This window comes from Amblyomma maculatum, chromosome 1, assembly GCF_055883805.1.
Source record: "Amblyomma maculatum isolate TAMU_Amacu chromosome 1, ASM5588380v1, whole genome shotgun sequence".
In the NCBI taxonomy this organism is placed as follows: domain Eukaryota; kingdom Metazoa; phylum Arthropoda; class Arachnida; order Ixodida; family Ixodidae; genus Amblyomma; species Amblyomma maculatum.
Genome location: NC_139344.1, coordinates 116,062,759 through 116,082,039, shown reverse-complemented (window position 1 = coordinate 116,082,039; position 19,281 = coordinate 116,062,759). Strand labels below are relative to the sequence as shown.

The window sequence follows — 19,281 nt, the reverse complement described above, 5'->3', positions numbered from 1 at the left end:
CCCAGGTGGTCGAAATTACTCCATAGCCACCTCCACTACGGCTCCTCTTTCTCTCTCTCCACTTTCACTTCCACCTTCCTCCTTTCCCGTATGGCGCGGTCCAAGTGTCTACAGAACAAGTGTGACAGATACTACGCCTTTCCTTTCCTGTGAACCAATTATTATTATTATTATTATTATTATTAAGATCCCCACCTATTAGTACCGGAGTTCCAGGGTATAAACGTCGAATATGTGTAACCCACGCAGTATTAATAACTGTGATTATGGGACGAGCGTAGACTGATACTACTATCAAGGGCGTTTTATTTGGGCGCGCGAGTACCGCAACTACTTCCTGCTGAGTGTTACTCCACTTGCTCAAGTGGCGTTTGGGAAATGTTGGGCCTAATATAGACGGCAGCTTTTCTTGGAGTTTCCGTCTCAGCTCTTGCTCTTTTATCCGGAATGCCCTATGTAACCTGTAATTGGACACTAACGATTATGTTCTTGTATCAAGGAACGCCCAGCTTGCCCTATAATTATTTTGTTTTAATTTCCCCAACCTTATTAGACAGGCCTCTGCAATTCCATTGTGTAATCTCTTGCCGATATTTTCGGCTATTACTATCCATGACATAAACTACTTTGAATGAGGTGTGTCAGTTGCATAAGAGTGTCTAGTTCCGCTTCCCATATTTTTATGCTAGCAGCAGGCTTACATTTCGGCACATCCACTTACCTTGCTGCCGTACTAGACGCACGCGCCTCCTTCTGTTTTTGTGAACTTTCCTGTCGCCGTTCGACTATACGCGCTTTCTTCTAACGTAGCTGTATAATTTTTGCTGCAACCATCTCGATGTCTTTGTCTATTGAATCCTGCTGACTTGTGCAATCCTCAAGTTCTGGAAATTCATCAGCAGTGAATGCCGGTGTCCTGCGTTTTGTGTCGCCTAGCCTTCAGTGCTGAAGCAAAAGATGTATAAAGTCCTGTTCATCCGGCGTGACAGACTCTTCTTCTTGTCACATCATCAAGCAGCTCTTGCGACAGAGCAGCAAATCGGTTTTTAATTACTGCTGGTGCAAGCTGTTTCCGTCGGCCTACCCTTGCTAGCTTGAGTTTTCGCTTTTTCGTCGGGAACTGAGAAGAAATGATGTCATGATCATTAGATTAGCATAGTCCGCACTTGAATTTTGCCTCGCCCGATTCATTTATACAGTCTGGGTTAACTGGGTTTGGGCAGCATTTCTGCAAATGTCGTCTGTAGCACTTGTAACAGAACACCGGTTTAGGTTTGTACGTTTTGGGGCGCACTATGTTGTAATAGAATTTATCCGAAAAATATCTGGTCCCTGTAAGGTGATCAGAAATGTGCTTTTGTTCCCCATTCAACATGCGGCCAACACAGTATGTGTTCCTGATATGAGATCTCTTGCCACCATAGACGACACATCGCAGAATGTTTGGACCTGACGCAAAGTAAGTTTGTACTGGTAGATACTCCTTTGACGTGACTGGAATCTGTGTCGCCGTACAACTCAACTCTCAACTCTCATAACGTACAACTCTCAGTACAACTTTGGTTGGGATTTTTGTGATGTCATACTGACCTGTAGGTTTGATATGCATCTGAAGGAGTGCTGCAAGGGTGAGGTTGGATAAGTAGAAACCGGCTTATCAGGGGCGGCCCTTACCTTCTTCTGAATCCAAGCATAACGGGCCCCCCTTTTATGCCTGAGGGGCAGTGATAAAGCTATTATATCCCCTTTTTTTGCAAAGGGGGGAGGGGGGGGAGGAGAGGGTTTACGGAAAGAGGAATTGCCAACAACAATGCTTCAAAGTTTTTCGTGCGGAAATGGTTGATTTCTGGTTGGTTGGTTTGTGGGGTTTAACGTCCCAAAGGAACACAGGCTATTAGAGACGCCGTAGTGAAGGACTCCGGAAATTTCGACCGACCACCTGGGATTCTTTAACGTGCACTGACATCGCACAGCACATGGGCGCCTTGCTTTTCGCCTCCATCGAAAAGCTGCCACCGAGGTCGGGATTCGATCCTGCGTCCTTGGGAACAGTAGTTGAGCACCGTATATAACCACTGCGCCACCCTGGTGGGGTACGGTTGATTTCTGAGAGAATTGAAAAAAGTACTGTTGTGTGTTGGGCAATCAGTATGTGGTGTACAGATAGGCATACGGTAAAATCATTACAGTGTATTAGTCAACAACTCGGAAAGATAAGGAAATTTCTTCATTACTACAACAGTGATGGCGTCACAGATCTGGAGGTTGCTGAACCACTATAGCTAAGTGCTTCTTAAAAAAAAAAAGAATACTTGCTTGAGAGAGGACTTGAACGGGGCCTCGGGTCGCGAGTCAGACACTACTGTTAGCTATAGGCCACCGGGATGCGTTCGCTCGGCTCGGCTTTGTGTGGGTTACAACGAATAAAAAAAGTACACAGTGTCGACTTGTGCGTCGTGGCAGGCCTCCGACGAAGGGTCCTGGCAGGAGCTGGGCGTCAATGCTGTCGTGTTCGACTTGCTAAGGGTACACTCAGGAGTTCGCAAAATTTTCTTATTTTCACGGCCCCTTCCAGGCTGGAGAAAATCAAAACCCATTTATGTTTTTCAAAAGTACAAGAATTGGGCAACCGTCGAAGCTAGATATAGGTGCGGTCATACGAATAATCCACTTTCCAAATGAAACTACAGGAGCTGCAGTATATACAGAAGCTGTACGTATGTACATGAAAAATAAAGGCTCACCTTTTGGCCTCTCTTCTGCTGCAATGTGGAAAAACCGTTGCATACGAAAACCTAGTGGGAAACGTGTAAAATATTTCATTTCTAAAACCTACTTAGTTCATCCTTTTTCGCTGAGCCCTCGTCTCTGCCCTCGCGTGAAGGGGCGCTGATTCTTGTTTTGAATTTTATTAAAATGTGACAGTTCACCACGACATTTTAAACATCTCCCCATTTAGCTGCTGCAGAAACTATAAGCGGTGTCATGGCTACGGCCCCGCAAGCTGACCGCCAAATTCCAAACTGAACGAATTCGATCTCCCTTTGTGAGAGGCTTCTAATCAAGAGTCTTTCCTTCTCAGGTTTCCTGGGCAGCTGAATATAGCTGAATGGGGACCTCCACAACCTGGCCATGAACATGGCGCCCTCTATACGCCTGCACTTCATGACTGGCTTCACTCCACTCACCTCCCGATGCACCGATGAGTATACAGGACCCTGACTGTGCCGATCTGACGCAGCAGATGTTCGACGCCATGAAACATTATGGCTGCTTGCGACTTCCACCATGGCCACTACCTGACAGCGGCCGCTGTGTTCACAGGCCGAATGAGTATGTGGGAGGTCTGTAAACAGATGTTGAATTTCCAGACCAAGCAGTCGGGCCGATTCGTCGAATGCATCCCTAATAACATCATGACTACTGCTGTCTGTGACATCCCGCCTCGTGGCCTAAAGATGTTGTAGTAGTTGTTGATTTTATATTAGACTGAACTTTGATACTACAACTTTGAACTTTAGGGGATTCGAATAAAAGTGAAGAAATCACACGCGGACAAAAACTCTTTAACGGTAACAAAAATACTGGATATATTCAGCAAAGTTTACACGCGTCTTTCTCCGACGAAGGGTGCGTTCCACACTGTCTCGTCCCCTCTTCTTTCCGCCAGTCGTTCCCAGCAGCACTCACACCCCGCACGTGCGCACAGCCTCCTCGTCGCCCGTGCGCCCAGGCCCCTCCTTCTCCTCAGCGGGGTGCCACGCCGACCCTTGTTCCCAATCGCGCGTTCCCCGCTCGTTCCGGGAAAGTGGACCATGCCTATACCTAGGAACGCGCTGACTTTTGCTGGTTGCTCTTTCGGGGGCAAGAGCTCGGTATTTCTTCTCTTTATAAATTCTTTACATCCTCCCCCCCAAAATGAGTGCATCTCATTTTATGCGTGTCTCCAAGGGATAGAGGAGCTGAACCGGTCGCCTTATGATGGCCCCGGATGGCATCTCAACTGTGCACGAACGCACATGTCCATCTCGCCCCTTAAAGACCTCTACCACGCGAGCAGTCTGCCACATAAGCTTCGGCGCCTTTTCTTGATGCACGATAATCAGGTCGTCTACTGTGATCGCACTCGCAGGGCTGGAAGCGGACAAGTGGACCGAACGTAACTGAAGCAGGTACTCCTTCAGCCATCGCTTCCAAAACGAGTCCATGACCGTTTGTCGGTATTTACACCTTCGACCTAAGTCGGTTGCACTGGCCGAAGGAACGGGGGCTGCTTTCGCTTCGGGCAAGGCGGCAAGGCGATCAACCGTTTCCCAGTGAGCAGATGGGAAGACGTGAGAACCGATGTTTCTTCTGGTGCTGAGGAGACGTAGGCTAGTGGCCGAGAATTAATCGTAGCCTCGACGTCTGCAAGCACTACGCGCTTCGGCGCAGCTCCTCTAGTTAATGAGCTGATCACACTGGCCAGGGATATTGCCATCTTGTCAGCTGCGTTCCATTTCATTCCCAGGATCTTCTGTTCACCGTTCGAAGATGTAGTTTCGTCGTCCCCAAACGCCGCGCGGACTGCATCGGAATTCGAGGACCATTTCCTTAAGCGTATGCCGGCGTCGCTCATTATGTCGATGGCTTCAGTGACCATTTTCAACGCCTCGTTTACTGTAGCCGCCCCCGTCACCAGATCGTACCCGTAAAAGGAGTCCTTCATGAGGCTCGCCGTTTTCGAAACTTCCTTTGTCGTGCATTCAAGGTGGTGGAGGAGGGTAGCGGTCAGCAAATACGGGCTGGCTGTCATACCGAACGGTACCCGAGTCATTCTCCATTCTTCGATATCCGGCAATGCTGACGGGTCAAGCGGCGGGCTACTGTACCAGAAGAACCGCAGGGCGTCTCTATCCTCAGGCCGCACGCTTCTCTGCAGAAATGCTTTCTCGATGTCTGCTGCGAGAGCGACCTTGTGTTGGCGGAACCGCAAGAGAATCTGCACCAAATCACTGACGAGGTTAGGTCCTTTTTCCACGTGGTCGTTGAGTGACCGTTTCTTCGGAGCGTGTGATGATGCGTCGAACACGACACGCAGCTTCGTTGTATTTGCCTCACTACGTACGACTGGCTGATGTGGCATGTAATAAACTTTCCCAGACGCTACTTCTTCGGTCACCCGCTCCGCATGCCCTGCCTCGAAATAACTCCTGATGGCGTCGTCGTATTGCTGAGCGAGTTCTGGATTGCGGCATAGTCTCTTTGTCAGGTTGTCGAGTTGCCGAATTGCCATATTTTTGTTGTCGTTGAGTTCTTTGGATGCGTCTTTCCATGGCAAGGCAACTTCATAGCGCAGACATTTCTTTTCCAACTTTACCTTGCTCAGTGCTCTTTCGTCGTGTGTCTCTGGGGAATCTTTTATGCCGATGGCGTCTAGTTCCCGGAAATTCTGCAGCGTAGTGTGGACCTTGTCTGCAGTTTCCAAGCCTATCTTAGTATGCAAACATTGTTTGCGATTGCGAGGCTTGAAGTCACACTGAACGGTCCCTGAATCGTCCAAGCAAACTTTGTATTCACCGCTGCTAATCCTTCATTTTCGTTGCATCTTTGCACCTCTCCCGTTTTAAATTTCCAAAGGTGGTCGGCTCCAATCAGTAATCCAATACCTGGCACTGAAGACATGCCCGGATGGATCGGTCTGTCTGCGAGCAGTGCTCCTCGAACTTCCATCTTTTGCACAAAACTGTGATCTGTGGGCACCTGCTTGACGTCCTTGCATATGAAGGGCACCTCAATAGCCTCTATTGCTATTTCGTGATCTCCGTATTGGCTTCGGAGGCGAACTTCTACCAGCCGGCAGCATTGGACTTGCGCGGCCGCAGCACCAAAGGTGTTTAGGCGGAAGTCGGCCTTTCCTAAAACCTTCAAATCAAGTGTTTTTGAGATATCTGCTCGAATGAACGTTTTTTGACTTCCACCGTCCATTACACCCCGGATGTAGCCGTATTTGGTGCTCCCCAACGCAAAGGCACGGAAAGTCTGCAGTGCCGTCTCTTGCGTTTCTTCTGTTTTGGCGTCTGCATGCACATTAGTGGCGGTGATCTCTGTTGGTACGTCAGTTTTGATCGCTGCCCAATTGGGGTTACACATTGAGGTAGCGTGCCTTTTCTCGCAATTCCCGCATTTTATCTTTCGTCTGCAGTCTTTTGCTCGGTGTCCCCACCTTGTGCATCGAAAGCACCTTTTCGTCCTGGCAAGTTTTTCGATTTTTTCTTTGTTCGCCAGTGCAGCCGTACAGATCTCTGTGTCGTGCCTGTTCGAATCGCAGAATGCGCATTTTTCTGTCTTCTCTGATTGTGCATAAAGAACAGCGGCACTCGGAGTCGGCTGCCTGGCGCGTTTGCCGAGGTTTTCCTTGTAAGAAGGCTTCTCAAAGGCGAGACCTTGCCTACATCGCTCTCGACACTCTGTTTCTACCAGCAGAAAATGTAGTACCTCATCTAGCCTTCTCTCTGATCTGTCTGCTGCCTGCGTTGAGGCGGAGGACTGCTGCGCTGGTGACGCGGGACTACTATCGGGCGGTGACAATACATCTGTCTTGGCCGCTCGGCTTGCCAGGCGGTGAAACTCCACCACCATGTCTCGCGGCAGCGCCGTTAGAATAATGTCGCAAAGCGTGGCGCAATAGGCATTCTTGGTCACTCCGAGAGCCGTTAGCCCGCAAATGTGGGCTTGAACATGATCGTAGAGCCGGCGGAGTCCTCTGACATCTCCTGATGACGACACTGGCGGTAGCGTCCTTAATTCGGCAAGGTGTTCTTGTTCGATTAGCCCATTGTCTCCGAAACGGCGCTGCAGTATCTGTATAGCGTCTTCATAGCAGGCCTCAGTCGCTTGTAACCCTTTAACTGCCGACGCGGCAGGCCCAGTGAGGAGGCTCTTTAAGTAATGAAATTTCTCCGCTTTGGACAGGGCCTGATTATCATGCACCGCTTCGCGGAAACATTCCCAAAACGATTGCCAGTTGGCAAGCTCACCATTGAAAGACTGGAGCTGCAGCTTCGGAAGCCTGATTGCAGTGAGTCTGGGTGTCGGCACGGACGTTTGCGTCGATTCGGCGTTCTGTTCAGACGCAGTCTGTTGTGAAGTGGCGATTCGAGCCCTCAGTTGGCCGATGAGGTTTATGGCCCGGTCGTCGTATTCGACGCTTTCTGTAAACTCGGTCTCGAACGCTTCCTCCGGTAGATAGTTCTCCAACTCGTCGTTGATCTTCCGCAGTTCGTCATTGCTGATTTCCAGTCTGTGAAGCAGAGCTCGTTGGCTGTCGGCAATGCTGTTGTGGCCTCGTTGATGATAATCGTGTTCTGCCCTCGTAGACTTCGCCTCTTCGCTTTGAGCTTTTCCATTTTGGTCCGTCGCGGTCTTTTCGGATTTCGCCACTATCTTCTCATCCCGGGTTTCGGCACCATGTAGTAGTCGTTGATTTTATATTAGACTGAACTTTGTTACTACAACTTTGAACTTTAGGGGATTCGAATAAAAGTGAAGAAAGCACACGCCGACAAAAACTCTTTAACGGTAACAAAAATACTGGATATATTCAGCAAAGTTTACACGCGTCTTTCTCCGACGAAGGGTGCGTTCCACACTGTCTCGTCCCCTCTTCTCTCCGCCAGTCGTTCCCAGCAGCACTCGCACCCCGCACGTGCGCACAGCCTCCTCGTCGCCGGCCCAGGCCCCTCCTTCTCTTCAGCGGGGTGCCACGCCGACCCTTGTTCCCAATCGCGCGTTTCCCGGTCGTTCCGGGAAAGTGGACCATGCCTATACCTAGGAACGCGCTGACTTTTGCTGGCTGCTCTTTCGGGAGCAAGAGCTCGGTATTTCTTCTCTTTATAAATTCTTTACAGATGTCGGCCACGTTCATTGGGAATCACACAACCATTCAGGAGTTCTTCAAGTGAATCTCGAAACAGTTTAACCGTACGTTCAGGCTTAGATTTGGAGCTGGTTCTAAAACAAAAGTGCTTTAATTAGTCAATTTTGCACTTTTTCTGGAACATCGCTTTAGCACCGTCGACCATGCCTGCTTCTATTAAATTCTTTTGCGCAGCAATGTTCCTCCACAAAGTCTTCTTGCTCTGGTATATTGGGGAGGGCATGGACGAGATGGAGTTCACCGAAGTAGAGGCAAACATGAACGACCTCGTGTCCGAATACCAACAGTAACCAAGGGGTCCACACTTGCGTCAGAGTCCGACGAAGCGCAGGCGTATTTTTTTTTCCGTTTTACTAGTGCAATAATTGGTGTTGTTTTTTGCTGCTCATTCTGTTCTTGTTCTTCAATATAGTATTGTTCTTCTCTCTATAACGTTTCCTTCTATCCGAAGCGATTTGTTCTTATGCCTTTATACCTTGCGAAACCTACTGTACGACCCATTGAACATTATTTGGGACCAGTAGGTGGTGAGTGCGGTGATCCACATGAGGTACGGTCACAGAGAAACAAAATATGCCGCTGCCTTGTGGTTAGCGGGGGTTCACCCAGGTCCGGAGAAATATTCATTTCATTTCATTTTTATTGTCTTAATTAAATACCCCTTTTGAGGGGCATTGCATAATGGGTGGGTACAAACGTGATGCAACAGTAAATAGTCATGTGTTATGATGATAATAAATAGCTGTAGGCTTTGCGCGGGGAGTTCATGGGACAGGTTGTTGTTACAATGCCTTCAGGAAGGCCATTCCAGTGCGCGGCGGCGCGAGAAAAAAATGAGGCTGTGAATGTGACAGTTCCTGCACATGGACGGCTGATCTGGAGTTGGGGGTGAGTGCTGTGAGATATGCGTGCTGGTGGGGCCATGTAGGGTTCAGTTCGTAGATGGCTGTTAAAAAAAAAAAAAAAATGTGAAGTATGAAAGACTGGCTATGCGGCAGCGTAGCTCCAGCCGGTGTAAACCTGAAAATTATTTCAGATATGATACATTGGTGCTGTAATGGTATGGCGAATGAATAAATCTGGCGGCGCGGTTCGGCAAAAGTTCTAGTGCATTGGTAAGATAAGCTTGATGGGGGTGCCAAATGGGTGATGCATATTCTAGGTTTGATTTCATAAGTGATTCGTAGGCTATAGTAACTTGACGTGTACAGGAGCATCACGAAAATGACGTCTTAGAAAACCAAGGGATTTGTTAGCTGAAGGGACAATGTTAGTTATATGCGTTTTCAGGACAAATCAGCGCGCAAAGTTACGCCTTAATATCTGTATGATTGTACTGGCAGCATGGGAACGGAGGCAATTTGATAAAGGGACACGAGCGGGGGCAATTAAAAGACAGTGCACTGCATTTACGAGGGTTTAGCTACCTTAACCAAATTTTGTACCAATCCTGAATCTTGTTAAGGTCGTTTTGGAGGGATAAATCATCAGAGGTGTTATTGACTCTTTGATAATGAACACAATCATCAGAAAACATGCGGATTCAAGTTACAGAACATGCGAGGGTAAACCATTTATGTATATTAAAAAACAGAAGGAAGAGGACCTAGTGCGGAACCTTGAGGGACTCCAAATGTTACAGAAAGAGGGCTGGAAATACATTCATTTATACGAGGACGGATTTAGTGCAGTTAGAAATTCTGTAATCCATATAACAACATTGGGATCGAGGCTAAGGTAAGATAACTTGTGTAACAGGCGTTTGTGAGGAACATTATCGAAAGCTTTTTTAAATTCAAGAAATATAGCTTCAGTTTGTAGGTTAAGATCTAGGTTGCCATGCAAGTCAAGAATAAGGAGAGCTAGTTAAGTATCTCAAGAAAAGCCTTTCCGAAACCCGCGCTGCGCGGGATGAAAAAAAAAATTGAATCCAGGAAGGCAATGATACGTAAGAATATGATGCGTTCCATGATCTTACAAGGCACACTTGTTAAATATGGACCGATAATTTAATGGAGAATTGGTGTTACCAGACTTGAGGACTGGAATGACCTTCCCAACGTATCAGTCACGTGGAAGTTGGCCTGCAAAAAGTGATTGCTGGGATAACAAGCATAAATACGTGGTACTGATGGGTTTAGTATTTTAAAGCAATTTAATGTTGCTATTATCTAAGCCGGCTGAGGGTGAAAGTTTCATTTTATCGATCAGCGATAGAATTTCAGAGGTGTTGAATTCAACAGGTGACTTAACATTATCAAAAAACTTGGCTAGCACAAGAAATGGCACATCGGATTCATTAATGAACGCTGACTGAAATGCGATATTGAACATGTGAGAACAATCTGCATGACTAAGTGCTTCTCCCACTTCATTTGTGGTAGTGACATCGCTTTTGTGTTTAGGGTTGATGATGTCCCAGAAATTTTGAGGATTTGTATTAAGTATTTTGGGCAAGTCCGTGTAAAAAAAAGCGCTAAAAAAGAGCGCTTGGCATTCCGAGCGGCCCCGCCGGGGTGGTGCAGGGGTAAGACGCCCGACTACTGTGCCGGGGTACCCGGATTCGAACCCGACCTTGGCGGCTGCGTTTCGATGGAGGCGAAGCGAAGAGGCGTCGGTGTGCTGTGCGATGTCAGCGCATGTTAAAGATCCTCAGGTGGTCGAAATTACTCCGTAGCCCTCCACTTCGGCTCCTCTTTCTCTCTTTCCCCTTTCACTCCCACATTCCTCCCTTCCCTTACGCCGCGGTTCAGGTGTCCACAGAAACAAGTGGGACAGATATTGCGCCTCTCTCTCTTGTGAACCAATTATTATTATTAGTATTCCGAGCGGTTTTCAGCAGCGTAATATTTATCCTAGGCCACCTGGTTAATTTGTGTTTCGCTGGTTGTCATCATCTACCAATGGTCTCCAGGACACAGCGGCATAGCGGGCAATCTCCGGGCGGACGAGGTCGCGCGAACAGCCCACCAAGACGGCGATTGTGTGTTGATCCCCTTTTCTAGGGCAGACACAGCGAGCAGGCTTCGCGCACTTGCACGGGAGCACACGCTCGCCTTGTGGAATTCTGGCCAGTTTGCGAACTGCCGCTTAAAATCCCTGGACCTTGTCCTGAAGCTCCGACTTCCACCTGGCCTACCCCGACGTGAAGAAACTTTGCTGTGCCGCCTGTGAGTTGGTGTAGCATTTGCAAACTCTTATTATTTTTTGATAGGTATGGCAAACAGCCCTGCATGTGCAAACTGCGGGTGTGACGAGACTATAGGCCACATTCTTTGTGAGTGTCCCATATACAGTGCGGAAATACAGATGGACGGCCACTGACTGAAAGCAATATTCTAGGTCACTGCCGCGGCGATCGTCGGCGGTGAAGGCCTCCCAGGCACTGCTCCTCTTCATGAAAACCACGGGCCTGATCGATAGGCTGTGATTTTGCTGTTACGTGACGTGATATGACTTTGACGTGATGTGATGCGACGTGATATGGCTTTGATGGGACTATACTGACTTTACCCATCCCTCTCTTACTCACCACTTTTATATCCACTCATCCCCTTCCCTCAGTGCAGGGTAGCAAACCGGTTTCTTTTACCGGTTAACCTCCATGCCTTTCCTTCTCCTCATCTTCCTCCTCCTCCTTTTGCGAGACGCTTCTTTCATTTTCCAAGGCTCGCCTTTGACCGTGGTAGAGAGCGGACGCACGTTTCCCCTCTCTGTCGGCAAAGAAGCATGTGTCCAAGCGCCAGGCTGTTTCCCCGACGCCCAGACGCAGTACAAGGAGCAGCGAGCCCGAAGCACCTTTCCAATCATGGACCCCCGCTGACGGCCCGTGGCAGGGCCAGGACGACGAGGCGAGTACTCAACGCATGCCGCCTGGCATCCGAGCGACGCTCGGACGTGGTGGAGCGCTTGCTAATCTAGGCCCAGCGGCGGATGCTGGCGACAAATTGAGCGGAGGCTGCCAGGGGCACCCTGCGTTCCATGGGAGTACCGCCGGTTGTGATGGAGCCTGCCAAGAGGCAGGCACACGTGGCTCTGAGCGACGCTACCAATGGGGCCCCGCATGGCGGTTCCGCAGAACCACTGAGCGCCTGCGGAGGGAGGCAACATGGCAGCAGGTGGCGACAAGGAAGCCGCCGCCGACATGGATACCTCCGTTAGAGTTCTAATAAACTCTGCCTCCGTGCTAGCGGAAAAGGCGGCGATCGCCGAGCCCGGAGCAACCATTTCCCACGGCGTTGACTCAGCCTCCGAAGCCAAAAGAGGGGCGATCGGGCCTCCTCCCCTTGCATCCTTCTTATTTCCTCTCTCAACAGGAAAAGAGTCACCTGACGCGGGAGCAAGTATCAGGCCGCAGGCGCAACCAGCACCTCCTCCCCTGAGTGGGTCGGCGCAGGAGGCAGACCGGTCTGACTGGACTAGAGTTACTTATAGGCTTTTTGCCTATATAGTAACTCTAGACTGGGTGGGCTTTTATACGGGACCAACATAGACGGCCCCCTGTTGTCAACAGCTGCAGGTAGCGGCGCGACCGTCACAACAGCACCGGGCGCAGCACGCGTAAGCCTCCTGACACGCGCGAGTTGTCTGCACGGGCGGACGGTGCGGCGCATGCGCCAGAATCCACCCTGCAGCAGACGGATCCCATCGGAGGAGTCAACCCAACCGAGGGCAGTGGCCTGGCCCATCATAGCCAGGGAGAGTGCGCGCTGTCTGCTCGAGTGGACGACACCGCGCGGGCGCCTTGTTTGTGCTTGCAAGTGTCCCCACCAGCTGAACAGGCAGCGGATATATCCCACCAGCCTGGTGCCCTGGAGGGTGCAGACCTCGCAGGCGCAGAGGAAACGCCAGGCAGCCCTCCATAAGGCAGCGGCTGCTGTCGTGGCTCCCACCGCGACCCTTCACAAGACCATCCTGTTCCGTCCGGCCGACCATGGTTCCGGCTTCCAAGGAGCATATGTAGGAACTGGCGGAGGAGCTAAGCCCGCGTCCTGGGGTCCTAGCGGTGCGCGTGAACATACGCAGTGGCGTGGGCAATCAGGGCACGTTCAATGCCCTTCTGGCCACAACTACCATCCGTTGCTTGGCCGTGCGGGCCAAGAAGACGGCCCTACTCAATGAGAGTAGTGGGCCCGTCTTTGGCGTGGACACCCGCCGCACGGTCGAGCAGCTCCTCTCTGCTGTCGACTCCACGGTGGAAATGACGGCAGCCACCTTGACTGGCAGCACTCTGATGCTGCGCTTTGCTGCCTCTCTCTTGTTGTCGCACATCAGGATGCACGGCCGGGTGCGGGTGGTCCGGCCGTGCCACCCGCGTCCGCTGCGGGGCGCCCGGTGCTGCAGCCTGGTGCACGCCATGGCGACGTGCGGGGCGGCCGCGTGCTGCGCCCCGAGTGCTGGCTGCGAGAGCGCAAAGACCCGATGCTCGAACTGCGGCGGCCGTCATACAGCCACGGACCCCGTCTGTCCAGCTTGGCAGAAGGAGCGCCATGTTGCCACCATTCTAGCCACGTCACCTGTCCCCCTCTTCAGCTGGGCAGTGCGAGTTGTGGTTCACGAGGAGACTGGGCCGACTGGCGCACATGCGCCCTCCCACAGTTATGCGCAGGTGGCGTCCCGTGGCGACAAACACCGGCAGCAGCTCGGACCTCGACGGAAGCAGTGAGGAGCGCACCAGCATGACCAGCCCTCAGCAATCAAAAGGAGTCCAAGCGAGAAGCAGCGGCGGCATCATGCGCCCTTCCGGAGCGGTGCTCGTGCCACAGCGTTGAGCACACCTTCCGACGACGCGACACCCCCGGCTCCTGCATCGACGTTGCTTTCGCGTCCAGAGGCATGGAAGCGACCTGGCATCTTTCAACATCGCTCTGGGGTTCCGACCACTTCTCTATCCTTATTGAGCCCTCTCCCGAAGAAGCGCGCGCCGCTCGCACGTACTCCATCACCAACTGGAGTCGCTTTCGCAGCGAAGTTGAGTCCGCCGCTACGTCCGGCGCGGATTTCTTCTCCAGTCTCGTCCGTAGCGCGCTCGCAGCGCGCTACGGACATAGAGCGATGGGAGATCGCGGTGTCCAGCTCGGACCCAGCTGCACAAAATGAGCTGGTGGGCTGGGCTCTAAGAGTCGCTGAGAGCCACAAGCTCCCGGCCACCCTACGCGATATCGAGCCGACCCATTAGAAACAATCAATAAGGCTCAAGATTCAATAAACGTTTTCACCACCACCACCACCACCACCTCGCAGCCACTCGTCGCGTACAGGTTTCGGCAGGGCAACCAACGCCCGACAAGCTGCTAGACTTGAGAGAAAAACGTGACAAAGCTGAGCGGCGAACGTGGCGGACGGACCGACCATCTATCTGACTGGACTGTATACAACCGGCTGGACACGGCAACGATGCGGCACTCCCTCTGGCTATGTGGGCCCTTGGATGTGCGCCTCGGACCTCAGAAACGGAGGGAGTTGTCTGAACATTATGTTGAATTTGCTGCACATGTTCCAAGTGAATGTATGCGGAAGACAAGGAGCTTAGCAGAAGTTGAGAGATGGAAGGCGACTGAGTTTAGGTTTTTTCTGTTTTATGCTGGGGCGGTCAACAAACTATAGCGCCGGCAAAGGCCATCGCTCTGCAGAAAGATGGAGAAGGATTGCAGCTCGCGGCGGCTCTTCACCGCCCTCCGACGCATCATCACGCCACAAGCGAACTCGCAACCGCTGGCCGCTGAGGAACTAGCTGATTGCGGGCCGCTTTGCGCCTCAAAGCCCCGCGAACGCAGGCAGCCAAGCCGCCAAGCTGCACCTGCGAGCCCCGGAGACGACGCCAGCCCCCTACCTCTAACGGCGCTTGTGACGCCCGCTTCACAATGAGGAAGCTCAACAACGCACTTCAGCGCTACCACCGTCGCTTGGCTCCAGGGCTGGAGGGGGTGACCTACCAGATGCTGTGCAACCTGGACGCTGATCAATGCCTGGTTCTCCTGCAGCAGATCAACCTGGTGTGGGAACGCGGCATCCTCCCGGAGGATTGGCGCACGGCGGTCGTCTACCCCATCCTCAAGCAAGGGCGCCCATCAACCCAGCTCGCGGGTTACCGTCCAGGGGTGCTAACATCTTCGGCCGGTATGCTCATGGAGCACATGGCTTTATAGCGCCTTAACGAGCAGGCTACGGCGGGAGATTTGTTTGATGAGCGGCAGACGGACTTCTGCGGAATGCGGTGCACTGCGGATTCCGTCTCCGATGTTGTTAGCGCGTTCAAGCACATGAAGTCAGTGAGGCAGGTTGCGCTGCTTCTATTGCTGGATGTGTCGGGCGCGTTTGATAACGTCTGCAATACGATCAGAGCTTTTTGCAGGCGCGCTCCATGCGCGTTCGCGTGGGGAGTGCCCTCTCGGCGCCTCGCCCGGTGGAGCTATAGGCGTGCCGCAGGGCTCTGTCCTGTCATCTTTTCTGTTCAATATGGCGATGTCGAGGGTTCCGGGCTGCCTGCCCGCAGGCACCCGGTATCATGTATACATGTCCATATACGCTGGCCTGTGCTCCGGCTTGTGCTCGGAGCTCGCGCAAGCGACCACCGCCGCTCACACTGGACGGGACCCTCCTGCCGTGGCGACGTTCGGTGCGGTAGCTGGCGCTGGACATATACCAGCGCCTTTCCTTCCGACCCGTGGCGATTAAGGTCTATCTTCAGATGAAGAGAACCACCGCCGCCGTGCACAGGCACAGGCTCGAGGCCAGGGCATCTCTCAGCAAGTCGCGCTGCGGCTGTACAGCTCCGCGGCTGTCGGGGCAACTCTCTACGCGCTACCGCTCGTCAAGCTGCGCAAACCTTGCTGGAGAAAGCTGGAGGTTGATCATCGCAAGGCATTTCCCTGGCCTTCCTCAGAACTCTCAATGCGCAGCTACTTTGGCCGATGCAGGCGCGTGGCCATTACATCTTCAGGCCACGCGGCGGGTGCTCCGACACATCGATCGCCTCCAGCGGGCAGTGGACGGCAGTCCGCTATTGCAGCGGTTGCGACAACATCGCCACTCGCGTATTGGAGCGGCGTTGCTCGAGTACGAACAGCTCACCAGTGCAACGCCCCCCTACGGCCTCTGCTCGCCCTGGCCCACTGCTACGGAGGTTCAGCGAGAGATCGTCGGCATCGCGGGAAAAGGCACCACACCGCTCTGTGCAGTGCAGCAGCTGACCGGAGCCGTCATCTCACGAGAAACTTCAACACCACCTCCTTGCTTACACCGACGGCTCCGTGACCAGGGATAGTTGCTCGCTAGCAGCGGCGGCGGCCATCCCCGCCCTGCAACTGCATTCCTGGGTTCTTCCACCACGGCGGAGCTGCTGCGTCTTCGCCTAGGCTTGGATCTACTGCTTGAACTCACTCCGCCGCCACCCAGGTGTGCCGTGCTATGCGACTCCCGCCCCATCCTCAGCCGCTTTCGAAGCCGGGGAACTCTGCTACTGTGTCAGATTCGCGCGCGCCTCAAGCGCTCTGCGGAGCGCGGCTGCGTTATACGGGTACAGTGGACCCTCGGTCACTGCGAAATCGAGGGCAATGAGCGCGCCGACGAGCTCGCGACCGCAGCACATGAACTCCCATCGAGCGACGAGCCCCTCGCTTCAGAGGACGTGCGTGCGGTGATCGACGACCACTTCCGGACGCAGCACCTCAACCCTCGCATCACAAGAGGTGAGTGCATTCACAGTGTCAGCGGCCGATCTGTGCTGCAGCGCGCAATGATCCTCCCTACGCGTATTGGATGTGTGTGGCCTAGAGAACGACGGATGCGCCACGGACTTGCCACCAGTGACGTGTGTGACGGTTGCGGCGCGTTAGAAATCCTCCAACATCTACTGCACTGCGCCGCGCTAGCGGAACCACGCCGCGAGTTGCTGGCGGCTTCGGACAGCGTGGCTGCACTCCTGTGGCCGCCGGGAAGTGTGCGCGTCCGCGAGCGAACACATGTGAGCCTGTGTGAGTACATCGAACAGGCGGGCTTGATGTCCCGCCTGTTTCATTTCGCCAGATAGTGCGAGCTGTGACCGAACGCTCCGCATGCGCTATCTCGGAGGATAACTGCCGATCGCCCCACGTCGGTCGTCAGTTTTGTACAGTTTGCCGCGTGCTTGCGCTGTAACAGTGATGTGGACACTGCACGTGCACGGATAGTGCCTCTGTACTTGGACCTTTGTACCTCTGCATTTGAAGCTATTGCCGAGGCCCGCCCGATGTGCCGAGTGCTCAGCGGCCTAGACATTTGCGGGCGGGCCTCTAGCAAACTATTTCACATTGTGCACTAGTGTATATATTTATATTTATTTTTACATGCCCTTTCCTCTCTTCCTATCGCTTACCTGCTTGATTTAGTCTACTGCTTCCTTACTATCCCTTTATTCCCGCCGCCCCAGTTCAGGTGCTTCAGGTATCAGTTAGCAGATACCGGGTCTGGCAAACACCCTTACCTTTTTTTTGGATATATAATAAAATAATCACATACTACTAATTTCATTTTCCAAACGTTTTAGGGTTTTAGTGAACCATGGTTTCTGTCAATTCTCTCGGAAGATGAACTTAGAGATAAACTAATTAGTTAGTTCGGTAATGTTATTTTTAAACATAGTCCAATTTTCTTCAATATACTGGCTATGTAAATTGGGAAAAATGGAAATAAGGCGTCCAGTTCGCGACTAATCTCTGCATAGTTACCCTTATCGTACAAACGGAGGGGATTGCTTCTTAACATTGGGTTAGAAGCGGAGTTAAGGCTATATAGACATGAAGCGCCTCGTGGTCACTTATTCCAGGAAGTGTCATGACTGATTTAGCACTTTCTGGGTGGCTGGAAAGTAGTAGGGCTAAGATGTTTGCGCTCGTTTGTGTTGTTATTCTTGTTGCGGTCGAAATAACTTGTGTAAGGCCAAAGTTAAGACAGACTTCTATCAAATTGTTCGCTTCCGATGTGCCTGATGATGTAACAATGTTAGTAGTCCAGTCAAAGTCCGGAAAATTGAAATCACCAAAGAGAAGTATATGCGAGTTTCGTTAGCATTAAGTTCACAAAGTTATTAAGTTGCTCTGAGAAGTTCGGGCTGTTATGCGGGGGTTGCAACAGACACTAAGAAGAACCGACTGAGGAGCACAGCGGCAGTAAAGAGACATTAATTCAAGATCAGTGGGAATGGGAATTATTGAAGATGGTAAGTAATCAGCAAATGCAATGATCACTCCTCCACCACGCGACCCCTGACGATCCTTACGAAAAAGCCTAAAGTTCGGCAAGTCTGTCAGAACTTCACTGTCGTTAATTTTGCTAGTTAGCTATGGTTCGGTTAATATACGAGGGTGTTGCTGTTGGATGAGAGAACAAGACTGGCGATTTCTTCCAGCTTGGGAATAAAACTGTAAATAAAACAAAGAGTAGGCTGATGTGTACGTCGAGGTGCGGGCCTGGAGTGATGCTATTTCTAGGTGGCTGATATATAATTAGTTTCCGAGGATTCGTCATATACGTACCGTGCACGGCCGTTAAGCAAGATTTTGTAACTTAGCTTACAAGCTGCAAATTTGCCTTTTGCAAATGTGCGAAGTTACTTTCGCACCATCCTAACCGCATGTGAGAAATCTTCACCGGCGCTGCATTCAGTGTCTTCGATTTTTGTTATGGGGGAGGGGGGGGGGGGATTGACGATTATTGGTCTGGTTCTTCTAGGTGCGTGATGGGCAGAGGTGATGCGCGCTCTCAATATCTTCAGGATTGACAGTTATGTCTAAAATATCGGAACGAAGGCGGGTTATAGCTTCTTCGGGTAATTTTCGGTAGGGTCATTGTCGGAGATACCATAAAATAGTACATTGTTCCTATGTGAATTGTTCTCAGCGTCGTCAACACGAGCTTCAATGTTTCTTTATTCGCGACCGAAATTCAGTGGTAATTAGGTTTTGCGTCTCTATAGAAGGCCCATGCGTGCAGTTAAGTCTGCGATTTCAGTGTCAGTAGCCATAAGTTCATTTTTTTTTTCATGTTTTGGATCTCAGGGAGAAATGTATATTGTCCGGTAGACAGGTCCCGGTTTGTTTCAATGTCCCCAGCCAAAAGCAACAAGGATCGAACATCCAGAACATGTTCTACACCAATACAAACGCAGCTCTGTGGGCTCGGTAGCTGCAGTAGAAGACAATTGCTAGTTTTCTTAGCGAATAGGCTCTAGGAATTACTAATCTGCATGCGAGAGGGTTGGACTGTGCGGTTACACAGCCACCGGGCCCACAGAGCGGCGCGGACGGACATTGCTCCTTTATAGCTTCTGCTGGTGATGTCGCTCGCAGTTACGCTTGCCAGACAAGAAGTATCTTCCAGTGCAG

General features: G+C 51.6%; 1 protein-coding gene across 1 annotated transcript; it reads right to left on the bottom strand.

Moving 5' to 3' along the window:
- Positions 1–4,237: 4,237 nt before the first annotated feature.
- LOC146203669 (uncharacterized) lies at positions 4,238–11,983 on the bottom strand. The gene is made up of 4 exons (XM_084603180.1): positions 11,910–11,983; positions 6,435–7,282; positions 5,649–6,110; positions 4,238–5,454 (listed from the first exon to the last, which is right to left on the bottom strand). Exons 1-4 carry the CDS (start codon positions 11,981–11,983, stop codon positions 4,238–4,240), a joined length of 2,601 nt encoding a protein of 866 aa, XP_084459306.1.
- Between the last annotated feature and the right edge of the window lie 7,298 nt (positions 11,984–19,281).